This window comes from Protopterus annectens, chromosome 2.part2, assembly GCF_019279795.1.
Source record: "Protopterus annectens isolate FY-2018-M chromosome 2.part2, PAN1.0, whole genome shotgun sequence".
Taxonomy (NCBI): domain Eukaryota; kingdom Metazoa; phylum Chordata; order Ceratodontiformes; family Protopteridae; genus Protopterus; species Protopterus annectens.
In genome coordinates this window covers 34,786,219-34,799,217 of record NC_056730.1, presented here as the reverse complement: position 1 = coordinate 34,799,217, position 12,999 = coordinate 34,786,219, and the positions used below count along the sequence as shown (strand labels likewise).

Here is a 12,999-nt window from a genome sequence, read left to right as displayed (position 1 = left end):
GACTGATTGTGAGAAGGATAGGTTATTGAGGACAGAGATAAGTTGTTTGTGTGGGACCATGTCAAATGCTTAGATAGGTCTAGGAAAGTAGCAGAGGAGAGATGGCCATTGTTTTTATGCTGAAGGATAGTGTTAGTAAAGGAGAGTAAGGCAGTGGTGGTGCTATGGTTTGGTCGGAAACCATGCTGAGTACTGGAAAGGAGGTTGTTAGTAAGGAGGTAGTGTAAGACCTGAGAGTGCATGCATCTCTCTAGTATTTTGGAAAGTGGAGAGAGAATAGCTATGGGGCGATAATTGGTTAGTTCTGCAGAGGGTCCGCCTTTGTGGAGGGGAATTATATGTGAGACTTTCCACAATGTGGGAACGTAACTTTCTGACAGAGATCGGTTAATCAAGATGGATACTGGGTAGGCCAGAGCATCAGCTGCGATTTGTAGGTATTCACTTGGGAGGTTGTCTGCTGCTAATTTGGTGGGTTTAGGTTTAGTTAAGAGTTTTTTTATGTTGGAGGTAGGTACAGGAGAAAAAGAGAAGGCAGTGGGGAGATTACTAGTTGAAGGTGTGGGTTGGAGGGGGGGTTGTGTTGTTTAGCTAGTGATAGTATGGTTTGGGTGAAGTGTGTGTTGAATGAGGTAGCAATATTTTCTGAGGAGTGAGGGATGTTAGGAGGAGGGGTACTGACTTTACCTGGGTGGAGGATGGAGTTTATGGAGGACCAGAATTGTTTGGGGCTGTGTTGTGAGGAGTCCAGGGCAGACTGGTAGTATTGTAATTTGTCCCGTTTTATTAGCTTTTTGACTCTATTGCGTAGTTCTAGGAATTTCTGTCTAGCTGCGGGGGTTTTGGTTTTGCGCCAGTGCTCCCAGGCTTTATCCCTGTTTTTCATTTCTGACTTAGTGGTTTTCTGTAGCCATGGGGAGGGTTGTGCTTTGGTTCTGGAAAATCTTATGGGGGCATGGTAATTAAGGATGTTCAGGAAGGTAGTATTAAAAAATTCAAAAATTTGGTTATGTTGTGTTTGTGTATGTTGTTTTGTTTCTTGTAGTATAGTTAGGTAGGTGTATGTGTGTTTGTTTGTGTGGTGGTGTGTGTATGTGTATGGTTGCGATTTTGATTTTCACAGTTCTGGATTTTTGGCTATACAGTCTCAAGATACTGAAATTCAATATTTCAGTATTTCGAGATTGTATACTGAATATATATATATATATATATATATATATATATATACACACACACACACACACACACACACACACACACATATACACATGCATACACATGTATGTATATATGGGAAAAAACTTCATGGACAAATATGAGTTGTATGTGTGATGGGTTACTCAAATGCATGTTTGTATACCCACCTGATGACAGTGGTCAGTGGACATGATTTAAGCTTTTTAAGTCTTTGGAGCACAGGCCTGTCTTGTTACATGAAAGCGATAGCTACTGTAAGTGATTGATTTCTCTACTAAATTTTAATACTTTCTATCAGATATTTGCAAAAAGGAAACCATACCTATTTTTTTTTACACAAGTATATCCTAGCAGTTTAAATATTAGTAACAAACAACCATCTGATGTAATAAAAAAAAGATTAACCTATTCATTGTTTCTGCAAAACAATGGAATACCAGAGTATAATTTCAAGTGGGGTTTCACTCTGACAGGTACAGTGAAGTCATCCCAGATATGTTAATGCAACGGATATGGTTTGGTAGTATGGTTTGGGTGAAGTGTGTGTTGAATGAGGTAGCAATATTTTCTGAGGAGTGAGGGATGTTAGGAGGAGGGGTACTGACTTTACCTGGGTGGAGGATGGAGTTTATGGAGGACCAGAATTGTTTGGGGCTGTGTTGTGAGGAGTCCAGGGCAGACTGGTAGTATTGTAATTTGTCCCGTTTTATTAGCTTTTTGACTCTATTGCGTAGTTCTAGGAATTTCTGTCTAGCTGCGGGGGTTTTGGTTTTGCGCCAGTGCTCCCAGGCTTTATCCCTGTTTTCATTTCTGACTTAGTGGTTTTCTGTAGCCATGGGGAGGGTTGTGCTTTGGTTCTGGAAAATCTTATGGGGGCATGGTAATTAAGGATGTTCAGGAAGGTAGTATTAAAAAATTCAAAAATTTGGTTATGTTGTGTTTGTGTATGTTGTTTTGTTTCTTGTAGTATAGTTAGGTAGGTGTATGTGTGTTTGTTTGTGTGGTGGTGTGTGTATGTGTATGGTTGCGATTTTGATTTTCACAGTTCTGGATTTTTGGCTATACAGTCTCAAGATACTGAAATTCAATATTTCAGAATTTCGAGATTGTATACTGAATATATATGTATATGTGTATATATATATATATATATATATATATATATATATATATATATGTACACACACACACACATATACACATGCATACACATATATGTATATATGGGAAAAACTTCATGGACAAATATGAGTTGTATGTGTGATGGGTTACTCAAATGCATGTTTGTATACCCACCTGATGACAGTGGTCAGTGGACATGATTTAAGCTTTTTAAGTCTTTGGAGCACAGGCCTGTCTTGTTACATAAAAGCGATAGCTACTGTAAGTGATTGATTTCTCTACTAAATTTTAATACTTTCTATCAGATATTTGCAAAAAGGAAACCATACCTATTTTTTTTTACACAAGTATATCCTAGCAGTTTAAATATTAGTAACAAACAACCATCTGATGTAATAAAAAAAAGATTAACCTATTCATTGTTTCTGCAAAACAATGGAATACCAGAGTATAATTTCAAGTGGGGTTTCACTCTGACAGGTACAGTGAAGTCATCCCAGATATGTTAATGCAACGGATAAACTGTTCATGAACTAGACAGCAGCCAATGACAAATCCACATTAGCTGTGAAGACTGTCAGACAGGAAACATGTACAAATGTATGAGTAAGATGCTTACCCGAAGAAGTAACTCGGCTAAGATGCAGCCGACTGCCCACATATCCACACCCACACTATACATTCTTGCACCGAACAGTAGTTCTGGAGCACGGTACCACCTGTAGTTACAAACGCATGGTTTAGAAATATTATAATAACTTTCTAGAATTTGATAAATGACATTTTCTACACTGTCTCAACAAGATAAAGCAACACAACAGTGCACATTACACAGCAATACACAGCAATGACTGTACAATCAGAGAATCTTTGTATTTTATACAAACGGATAAAAGCATACCACAGAGGAGATTGGTGCATCCATTATGAGATCTCAGAAAGTACAGTTGTGTACACTTAACATAAATGTAGATGTTCCAGTGAATTCACTGTTGCAGTCATCACACTTGGGTTATCTGCCTGCAGGTAAGCCCTCAGTCGGCCCGAATACCAGAGACTTAGTATTTCTGCGTCGGTTGCTGTCGCTCCAGGACTGATGTCAGGTTGTCAGGGGTATAAAAACAGGCAGCCGATGCCATTACATCAGTTTTTCTTGCCCCAAATGTCAGGAGCCCCCAAACAGGGAGCTAAGTTATGGTGGAAAAAACACCACCAGTAAAAAGTAAATACCAACAGCAGTGTAAGGGGTGAGTAATACAGTTATAGAAGTAGAGAGAGAGAGAGAGAGAGAGAGAGAGAGAGAGAGATGGGGACTGGATGGTGGGAAACTAGGACTGCAACAGTGAATACACTCAAACATCTACATTTATGTTAACTGCACACAACTGTACTATGTTCTTCGTGTTTCACTGTTGCAGTCATCACACTTGGGTTGATTCCCAAACCTGAAGAATGGGTGGAGGCAGTCAAGAAGAGTTGGGGCTGGCTAGTATCCCCTGCAGGACTGCTGTAGCAAAACCTGCCCTGGATTTGGAAAAGATAGGCAGGTGGTAATGTTTGGTGAAGGTATGAACAGAACTCCAGGTAGCAGCTTCCAGAATGTCCCTGGTAGGGACTCCCCTGAGGAATGCTGTAGGGGTAGATGCTGCCCTGGTGGAATGTGTTCTGACCCCCTGAGGGGTTGGTTTCCCATGGTGTTTGTAACAGAAATGGATAGTGTGCTATCCATTTGTAAATAGTTTTAGATATGCCCTTGCCCTCTGCTCCAGGTGCAAAGCAGAGTAGTAGCTGGTCAGATTTTCAGAAGGGCTTAGTCCTGTCAAGGTAGAATCTGAGCTGTCTGTGGGGTTGGGAGGATGGCCTAATGGTTAAGGTGTTTGCCTTACAAACACAAGGTACAGGGTTTGAATCTCACAGGGGATAATTGGCGAGGCTTAAAATGGCTCGCAAGGGCAGTTAGCCTAGTACTAATCTATGAATCTAAATAGTGCAGGATCCTTTTCCCTTTATTTCGAGGATTGGGAAAGAAGGTTGGCAAATGGACAGATTGGTTGACAGCTACACTGGACACCACTTTAGGCATAAACGTAGGGTTAATTCTGAGGGAGACCCTGTCAGCATGAAAAAGAATGAAGGGTTCCACAGCTTTAAGCGCTTGTAGCTCAGACACTCTTGTAGCTGAAGTGATGGCCAGAAGCAATGCTGTTTTCCAAAAGAGGAATTTTAACTCTGCTGATGCTGCAGGTTCAAAAGGGGGGAGCGTGAGCTTTTCTAGTACAAAGTTAAGGTCCCAAGCAGAGGTGGATGCTCTCCTTGGTGGTCTTAAATTGTTGGCCCCGCTCAGGAACTGTTTGATGAGAGGGTGAAAGAAGACAGATGGCTCAGTGTTGTAATGAGCCAAGATGGCAGAGGCATGGATCTTAATGGAAGAGAAGGAAAGCCCTCTGTGGAGTAGATCTGCTAGTTAATCCAGGATTAGAGGTAAGGAAGGCAGAGCAGTGTCTTCTCCTTTAGACTGAATCCAGGAATTCCAGAATGACGTCCAGTACCTACTTGCTTAGGCTGGTCACTGGGGGAGAATTCATAGGTTGGTACTAGGCTATTGGCCTAGCTATAACTATTCCCTGGATATTTCTTCCCACAATATTTATCTTCCTGGACCCGTCTAGCAGGGTGACTGACGTGATCCCCGGGGCGAATTTCCTATCTCCCATCCAATCGTCAAGGTTCCTTTTGAAGAGGGTCAAGGAGGCGCTCTGCTTGACATGTATGGGCAGTCTATTCCAGAGTATGGGAAGTCTCTGTATTAGCAGCCTATCCCTCCAGCATGTTTTGTTCATTGTGATGACAAGGTTTAGATCCCTGGAGCGTGTGGCTCTGAGGGATTGGGATTTTTTTAAATGGAGCATGTCCAACAGCTTAGGGGTTTACATGGCCTTGTATGTTAAGCATAGTCTCCGAATAGATGACAGGCTTCAGAGTATAGCTGGAGTTTTTTTTAGACAGTCAGCATAGGGCATTTGCTTTAGGCCTGTGATTCTTTTAGTGAGGTATTTCTGTGGCCTTTCCAGCTGTTGCAGATGTCTTGTGAGGTACATACCAAATGGGGCATTGTACTCTATAACGAGTCTAATGAGGGATGAGTAGAGGGGGACAATGACCTCCTTTCTTCTGGATGAAAAGCCCTTAGTGATGAGGTGTGCCACATAGAAGGATTTCCCGACTGTTGTAGCGAAGTGGTTATCGAAGGCAAGACCACTGTCCACCTGTGTCCCCAAGTCTCTCATCACACTTTCGGTCTTTAGTGTACTGCCACCTATGTGGTAATTCATGGGTACATAGATTTTCCCAAAGGGGATAACTTTTAGTAATGTACTCACCAGAAATGTATAGATGTTTGGGATCCATCTCGCCTACATTCTGTACTGATGGGCTCGGAGCCGATCCCTCGGCTCCGACTCGGCAAGCTTATGCTATAGAGCGAGGCCTCTTATTGGCTGAGCTATCTTTATCCCAGGATGCACCACCACTGATCCCCCAGATCTTGTTTGTCCGCATTCATGCACACATGCACAACTTGTTTATATAACATTGTTAGATGTTTCAAGATGAAACAACAGGATTTGGACCTTCTGATATCCTCTGATCTCCAAGGAAGGGGGAAGGAGGGTGGGTTATTAGGAATGTAGGCGAGATGGATCCCAAACATCTAAAGTTATGGTGAGTACATAACTAAAAGATGTTATGTGATCCTATCTCGCCTACATTCTGTACTGATGGGACAGCGTCCCTAGCACCTAAATCCCGGGTGGCTCATTGGAAAACACTCCTGAGCACTGTGGAACCAAATGAAGCTCGTCCTCTAGATGCCACGTCCAATTTGTAGTGGGAAATAAAGGTGTGCGGGGAAGACCATGTAGCCGCAGCACAAATGTCACTAATAGCAAGCTTAGAATGAAATGCTATAGAAGTAGCCATAGCCCTTGTAGAATGAGCTTTGACAGAGGTGGTAAGCTCTTTGTTAGAATAAAAATAAGCTTGAGTAATACAGTCCCTGATCCATTTGGCAATAGTGACCTTTGTGACAGCTTTGCCCAATTTATTGTCTGCAAAGGATACAAACAACTGATCTGTTTTCCTTGATTGTTTGGTCCTGTCTAAATAAAAACGTAACTGCCTGTGGACATCTAGTGTGTGGAATATGAACTCCGCTTTGTTAGAGTATTTTGGGAAAAAAACTGGAAGCTCTAACGATTGTTGTAAGCAGAAACTAGAACAAACTTTAGGGACAAAGGAAGGATTTGGCCTGAGGGATACTCTGTCTTTGTGAAAAACCAAGTACGGGGATTTTACTGACAAAGCTTGAAGCTCTGAAACTCTTCTGGCAGAAGTAATAGCCACCAGAAAAGCTGTCTTCCATGATAGAAACTTTAGATCACATGTAGCTGCCGGGTCAAAGGGGAAAGAAGTCAAGGCACATAACACTATATCGAGATCCCATGGAGGTGCAGGATGAGAAATCGGAGGTCTTAATAGAGCAGCACCTTTCAAGAAGGTCTTACACAATCTGTTGCTCATTAAAGGTGGGTCTATCGATTGGTGAAAATTAGAAATTGCTGCCAATTGTGCCTTGATGGTAGAAACTGAAGAGCCTTGATTGAAAAGAGAAGTTAAAAATTTTAGTACTTCTGCCACGGGAATAGAAATGGGGTCCAGGCCCCGGAGTTGAGCCCAAATAGCAAATCTTTTCCATTTGCTAGAATACAGTTTCTTTGTAGCAGACTTATGGGTCAAGACAATATGTGTACAACATCTGGATCCAATGTATGACTCCTAACTATAGTCGGAAGAGGAGGAGCCAAGCCGTCAATTTTAAGGTGTGTAGGGACTGGTGGAATAGTCCCGACTGATGAACCAGTAGGTCTGGGATCTGATCCAGGAACCATGGACCTTCCAGAGCATATTTCCGAAGATAGGGAAACCATACTTGACGGGGCCAGTAAGGAGCAATTAAGATCATTTTGCATCCCAAGAGAGATGCCTTTTGAATCACCCTGGGAAGGAGAGGAACTGGAGGGAAGGCATAAAGCAAGCCGGTGGGCCAAGGACGGACTAGCGCGTCCATGGGGCTCTTCCCCGGAGCCAGGGTTAGGGAGAAGAATTTTTTGCACTTCGCATTCAGAGCAGTCGAATAGGTCGCAACACGGAACTCCCCATTTGTTGAAAATCTGACTTGCAACTGTCATATTCAGAGACCATTCGTGAGGAGAGAGGATGGTTCTGCTCAATCTGTCGGCTATCACATTGGACTTGCCCGGTATGTGAGTAGCCACTAGGAAGCGTTTGGTCGAGACTGCCCATTCCCAAACTCTCATGGCTTCTCTGCAAAGAGGGTAGGATCTGGTCCCTCCCTGTTTGTTCAGGTACCAGACAACTGACATGTTGTCTGAGTGAACAGCAATTACACCCTGAGGGAGATAATCGTGAAGGGCTTGAAGAGACAGAAGTACTGCCCTCATTTCTAAGATGTTGATATGAAGTAAAGTCTCTTCCGGGTGCCATTTGCCTTGGACTGACCTGCCCAGGGAATGCCCCCCCACCCCATCTGGGAGGCGTCTGTGGTCAAAGTGGCTGCCGGAGGAGGTAGAACAAAGGGTCGTCCCTTATCCAGATTGGAGGGCACTAGCCACCAGCGAAGGTCCCGTTTGCAAGATTCCGTGATCCATATGAGGTGACAGAGGGAGTTCCTGAAAGGACCACTGAGCTGAAAGAAGCCACTGGAGAATTCTCATGTGCAACCTTGCCAAGGGGACTAGAAGAACCGTGGCGGACATGGATCCCAATAGCTGCAGGACCATCCTGGCTGGAGCTTTGGACCTGGGAAGTAAGGCTCGAACTTGAGTCTGTATGGTTTGTATTCTGTCTGTCGGTAGATAGACCCGCATTCGGTTTGAGTCTATCTCTACCCCTATGAATCTTATTCGTTGAGATGGCAACAACACAGACTTTGGCCAATTGAAGGTGATTCCAAGGGAACTGCCCAGTGATATAGTGGCTTGAAGGCTCTGTAGTAGTAGATGCCTGGAGGTGGCAGTTAGGAGCAGTCGTCTAGATACGGAAACACCTGGAATCCTAGACTTCTCAGATGAGCAGTCACGACTGCCAAACACTTGGTGAACACCCTGGGGGCTGTGGTGAGACCACAGGGCAGCGCACGGAACTGAAAATGACTGCCTCCTAGGCTGAAGCGCAGATATCTCCTGGACGCTTGATGTACCATGATATGGTAATAAGCGTCCTTAAGATCTATGGAGCACATCCAAACACCCTTCTCCAGCAATGGGAGAATGGTTTGTAGGGTGACCATTCGGAACTTGGACTTTTTGACTGAACGGTTTAGGATGCTGAGGTCCAAAACGGGCCTCAAGTCCCCGGTCTTTTTTGGCACCAAAAAGAATCTTGAGTAAGTCCCTAATCCGATCTGGTCTGCGGGGACCGGTTGGATGACTCCTTTTTGCAGCAGCTTTGAAACTTCTGAGGCTGCAGTATCCCGCTGACTGGGTGGAGGGTCCAGGATTTTTTTGGACTGGGGGGGGGGTGAGAGAATGGGATGGAGTAACCTCCGGCGATAATTCGAAGCACCCATCGGTCCTGAATAATACCTTCCCAGGCCTTTAGATGCTTCGAGAAACGACCCCCGACTGGCTCCGGAGCTGCACAGCCGGGCAATCCCTCAGGGACTATGAAAGGCTGAAGAGCCACGAAAGGACTCGCGGTCTCCAGTGTTGCGAGGGCCTCTGCCGCCTCTGGGACGGCGTCTTCTGGAAGAATTTCCCCCTCCTCTGCCTCTGGAAGGGGAATCCTCCTGCTGCGAGGGGTAAGGCTTCTGAGATCTACGGAACCACATTTTCCCTCCTCTTTTAGCCTTGGGATAAGGCCGAAAGGGAGTGGAAAATCGTGCCCCTACGGCAGTCAGAGTCTTACCCTCCTGTTCACAGCGGGTTAGTGTGTCCTTTACCTTGGGTCCAAACAGGGAGGACCCATCAAAGGGGGCGTCGGCAAAGGAAGACTTAAAGGCCTCCGCGAAATGACACAGGCGGAGCCAGGCTTGTCTCCGTAGAGCAATGCCTGTACCCGCCGCTCTACTCGCCCCTTCGACCGCATAAGAAATGAGCCTCATGGACGAGTTCGAAATGGACGACATTGTAGCCAGCTGAGTACCAACCGTCTGGGCCAGCTCCTCAGGCAGGTTACCCAAGAGGGTATCGGATAGCTCCTTAATCAGATCCCTCTGAAATCTGGTAAAGTGCGTAAGGTAGTTCAAGGAACTCAATGTAAAGGCCGCTGAAGTGAGGGTGCGCTTTCCGTACCGATCCATGCTCCTAGACACCTTATTAGGAGGATGGACGGACGCCGAAGCCTCTGCTACATCTTGCTGGGTAGCAGATGCCACCACCAAAGCATCTACAGCCACACCTTTAGTTAAAAACTCTTTTTCAGGGGGTGCCGAGAGGAACTTGTTCGGACGAGCAGGCACCGGTTCCACAGAGTCTGGGTGTTCCCACGCCCTTCGACAGATCAAATCCAAGAGCTCATCGAAGGGCGGAGACACCCAGGAGGCGGAGGGCTGAGCCCCGAAGGCCTTCAGGAACACCGACTCATCAGCAGAGGGAGGTTTGGACTGCCAGCCGCCTCGTTGTTTTAGGGCTTCCAGGATGTCTGCAAAGGAGACATCATCCGAGGACGACTTAGGGGACCCCTCTGCATCATCGAGATCAGTGTCTGATGTAAGAGACTCATCAGGGGAGTCAACGTGCTTCCTCTTGCACGATGTCTTCCTGGGGGATTCTTCCGAAGAGGCTTCAGAAGGACCTCCAGGAGGGGGAGAAACCCCAGCGGGGGTGACCTGAGGCCCGGGGGCTCCGCTGTCTAAGGACAGGGGGACTGCCAAAGACCCAGTCTCCGTATGCAGGGAAGGAGCTGGGGAAACCGTGGAGGTAGCCAAGGAAGATTTGGCTAATGCACTCCTCATAGCCCTGAAGGCGGGACCACCAGAATCCTGGGAGGGTCCCACCTCCGTGGCCACGACAGTGGACGGCACTCCCGCCGCCGACGCACCAAGAGGGAGACTTAGGACTGAAAGCGTCAATCCCGAAGCCTCCCCCCCAGGGCCGAAGGAAGAAGTCCGTGTACTGAACTCCGACCCAAGAGCCGGAGTTGGAGCAAGGGTTGGGCCCGACCCTAAAACCTCCACCGGTTCCACCAGCACCGGCTCCAACGGTGCCGAGGCTGTTGGAGGAGGAACCACAGTAGGGGAGTGGACCATCGGCTCGGAAGCCGAATGGGCTGGAGCCGAAACTAGCTTTTGGAACACCGGAGGCTGGAAGAGTCGAAGGAGCACCCTGTCGATGTCCGAATCAGACATCTTGGATGATCTAGAGGATACCGATCGGGCCCGAACCGATTTCTCCATCGGCTCCGAAGGAGTCGGGGACCGGCTCCGAAAGGACTCTACCACTATCGGCTCCGAGGAAGATCTTAAGGTAATTTCCCTCGGTACCGATAAGGACTTCGGCTCCGAGGGGGAAGAGTCTGAGCCGGTAACCCTTATCGGCTCCAATATCAGTGGAGCCGATGAAGGTGACCCGCCTCTCGATGCCCCAGTCCTCGGCTCCGAAACCAGAGGGGTCGAGGCTGGAGGCATCGAGGCAGACCGTTCCGCCCTCGGCTCCGAAGTCCGTGGAGCCGATGGAAAAGTCTGCTTAGATTTTTTTGCAGTCGGTTCCGACTGACTGGTCGGAGCAGATGCTTTCTTCTTTTTAGAAGGAGAAGGAGAGGAAGATAAAGCCTCCCTTTCAGGATTAATTTGTTCTTCCTCTCCTGAAGGACTCTTGATGAAAAGGCGTGGCACACGCTACACGATTCTTGTAAGTGCTTGGCGCCTAAGCAATAGACGCACGAGGAGTGGTCGTCCGTTATGGACATTTTAAAGCCACACCTCGTGCATTTCTTAAACCCGGAGGGTTTGTGTTCTTTCGATATAGCCAAAAAGACAAAACACAGTTATATACAGTGAAAAAGAAGGGTTTGTCACAGTAAATATCTCTTCTTTATTATTATTATATATATTTTTTTTTTTTTTTTTTTTAAACAAGTACAGTAAAACGAAGTTTCACAGAAGAAAGAGAGACAGAGAGGGTCAAGACCCTCTAACTTAAATGGGTACTTGACCCACAAACAAAAAACCAAGACAGTAGAAGCAACAGGGGAAGGCCCCTCAAACTAAACCGGGAAACCTTCCCTGACAGGAAAAAACACGAATTCCTCTATAAAAACTACCAATACACACTCGTATAATAACAATAGCTGTTATAACAGCTTTTGGATTTAAAGCAAGCAAATTTCTGACAGGAAAAAGCCTAAATAAATAGTACTTAGCCCAGCCAAGTTGAGACCACGTCTAAGCTCTGTAAGCGGCAAACGAGATCTGGGGGATCAGTGGTGGTGCATCCTGGGATAAAGATAGCTCAGCCAATAAGAGGCCTCGCTCTATAGCATAAGCGTGCCGAGTCGGAGCAGAGGGATCGGCTCCGAGCCCATCAGTACAGAATGTAGGCGAGATAGGATCACATAACATCTATACATTTCTTGGCATTAAGCTTGAGCCCATGGCTCTGGCACCAAGCATCTGTTTCTGTACAGACCTTTTGTAGAATATCCGCATCATTTGGGGATTCAATAATGGCTCCCAGTTTGCAGTCATCTACGAACTTTGTTAGCCAGAGTCCCTTTGTGTTGGCCTTTACTTCAAAGAAGTAGATGCCAAACAAGAGCGGTCCCAAGACTGAACCCTGAGGTACTCCACTTGTCTGGAGCTGGATTTGGAGTTGGCTACTTTTACAGTCTGGTTTCTGTCAGTAAGCCAGTTGGCAACCCAACGAGTGACATAGGGATTTATGCCCAGCTTAGTAAGTTTATCTATGATTCCAGAGTGGGGGATGGTGTCAAAGGCCTTGGTGAGGTCTAGATGGGCTGTGTGGACCACCTTACCCTCATCCACAGCTCTGGAGACTGATTTGAAGAAGCCAATCAGGTTCAGGAGATAAGATCGGCCTTTCACAAACCCAAACTGGGTGGGGTCCAGTGTTTGAAGGTTGCCAATATCTTTGTTTATAAGTTCCATGATAATGCGTTCCATGCCCTTGCAGATCAGGCTCGTCAGACTGACAGGACGGTATCTCCCAGGAACCAAGGTGGATCTCCCCTTGTGGAGTGGGATAACTGCAGCTGTGTGCCACTCAGTGGGCACGAAGCCTCAGGTGAGACTATGATTAAACATGACACTTAGGTGAGGTGCCAGTTCATTTTGTAGTTCATGTAGTGCACAGCCCGGGATGTCATCTGGACCCATGGATGCTGTATTCTTAGCTTTGGAGAGTGTGGTTTCTACCTGTGTGGCCGTGATTACCGGAATTTGGCAATCTTTTGGTATTGAGATGGGCCCTTTAGGGGGTGAGAGTGGGGTGAAGTTGGCACCTGCCAGGATATTGGCAATATCCTTGGGATCAGTATATTTAATGCCATTATGTTGCAGCTCAGAGTAGATCTGAGCATTGCCATTTAGATTCTTGACTTAACTATAAGAATAGTTCAAGGAATAAGCCAGGCTGCAAGGTT

At 46.2% G+C, this 12,999-nt stretch overlaps 1 protein-coding gene across 2 annotated transcripts in view; it reads right to left on the bottom strand.

The window, feature by feature from the left end:
• The window catches only part of CDK7 (cyclin dependent kinase 7), a 614,495-nt gene that overhangs the window by 196,976 nt on the left and 404,520 nt on the right, over positions 1-12,999 (bottom strand). For both annotated transcript variants that reach the window (XM_044063718.1, XM_044063719.1), the window contains one exon: positions 2,942-3,041. In XM_044063718.1, coding sequence (XP_043919653.1) covers positions 2,942-3,041 — 100 coding nt within the window. The remainder of the gene's footprint in view (positions 1-2,941; positions 3,042-12,999) is intronic.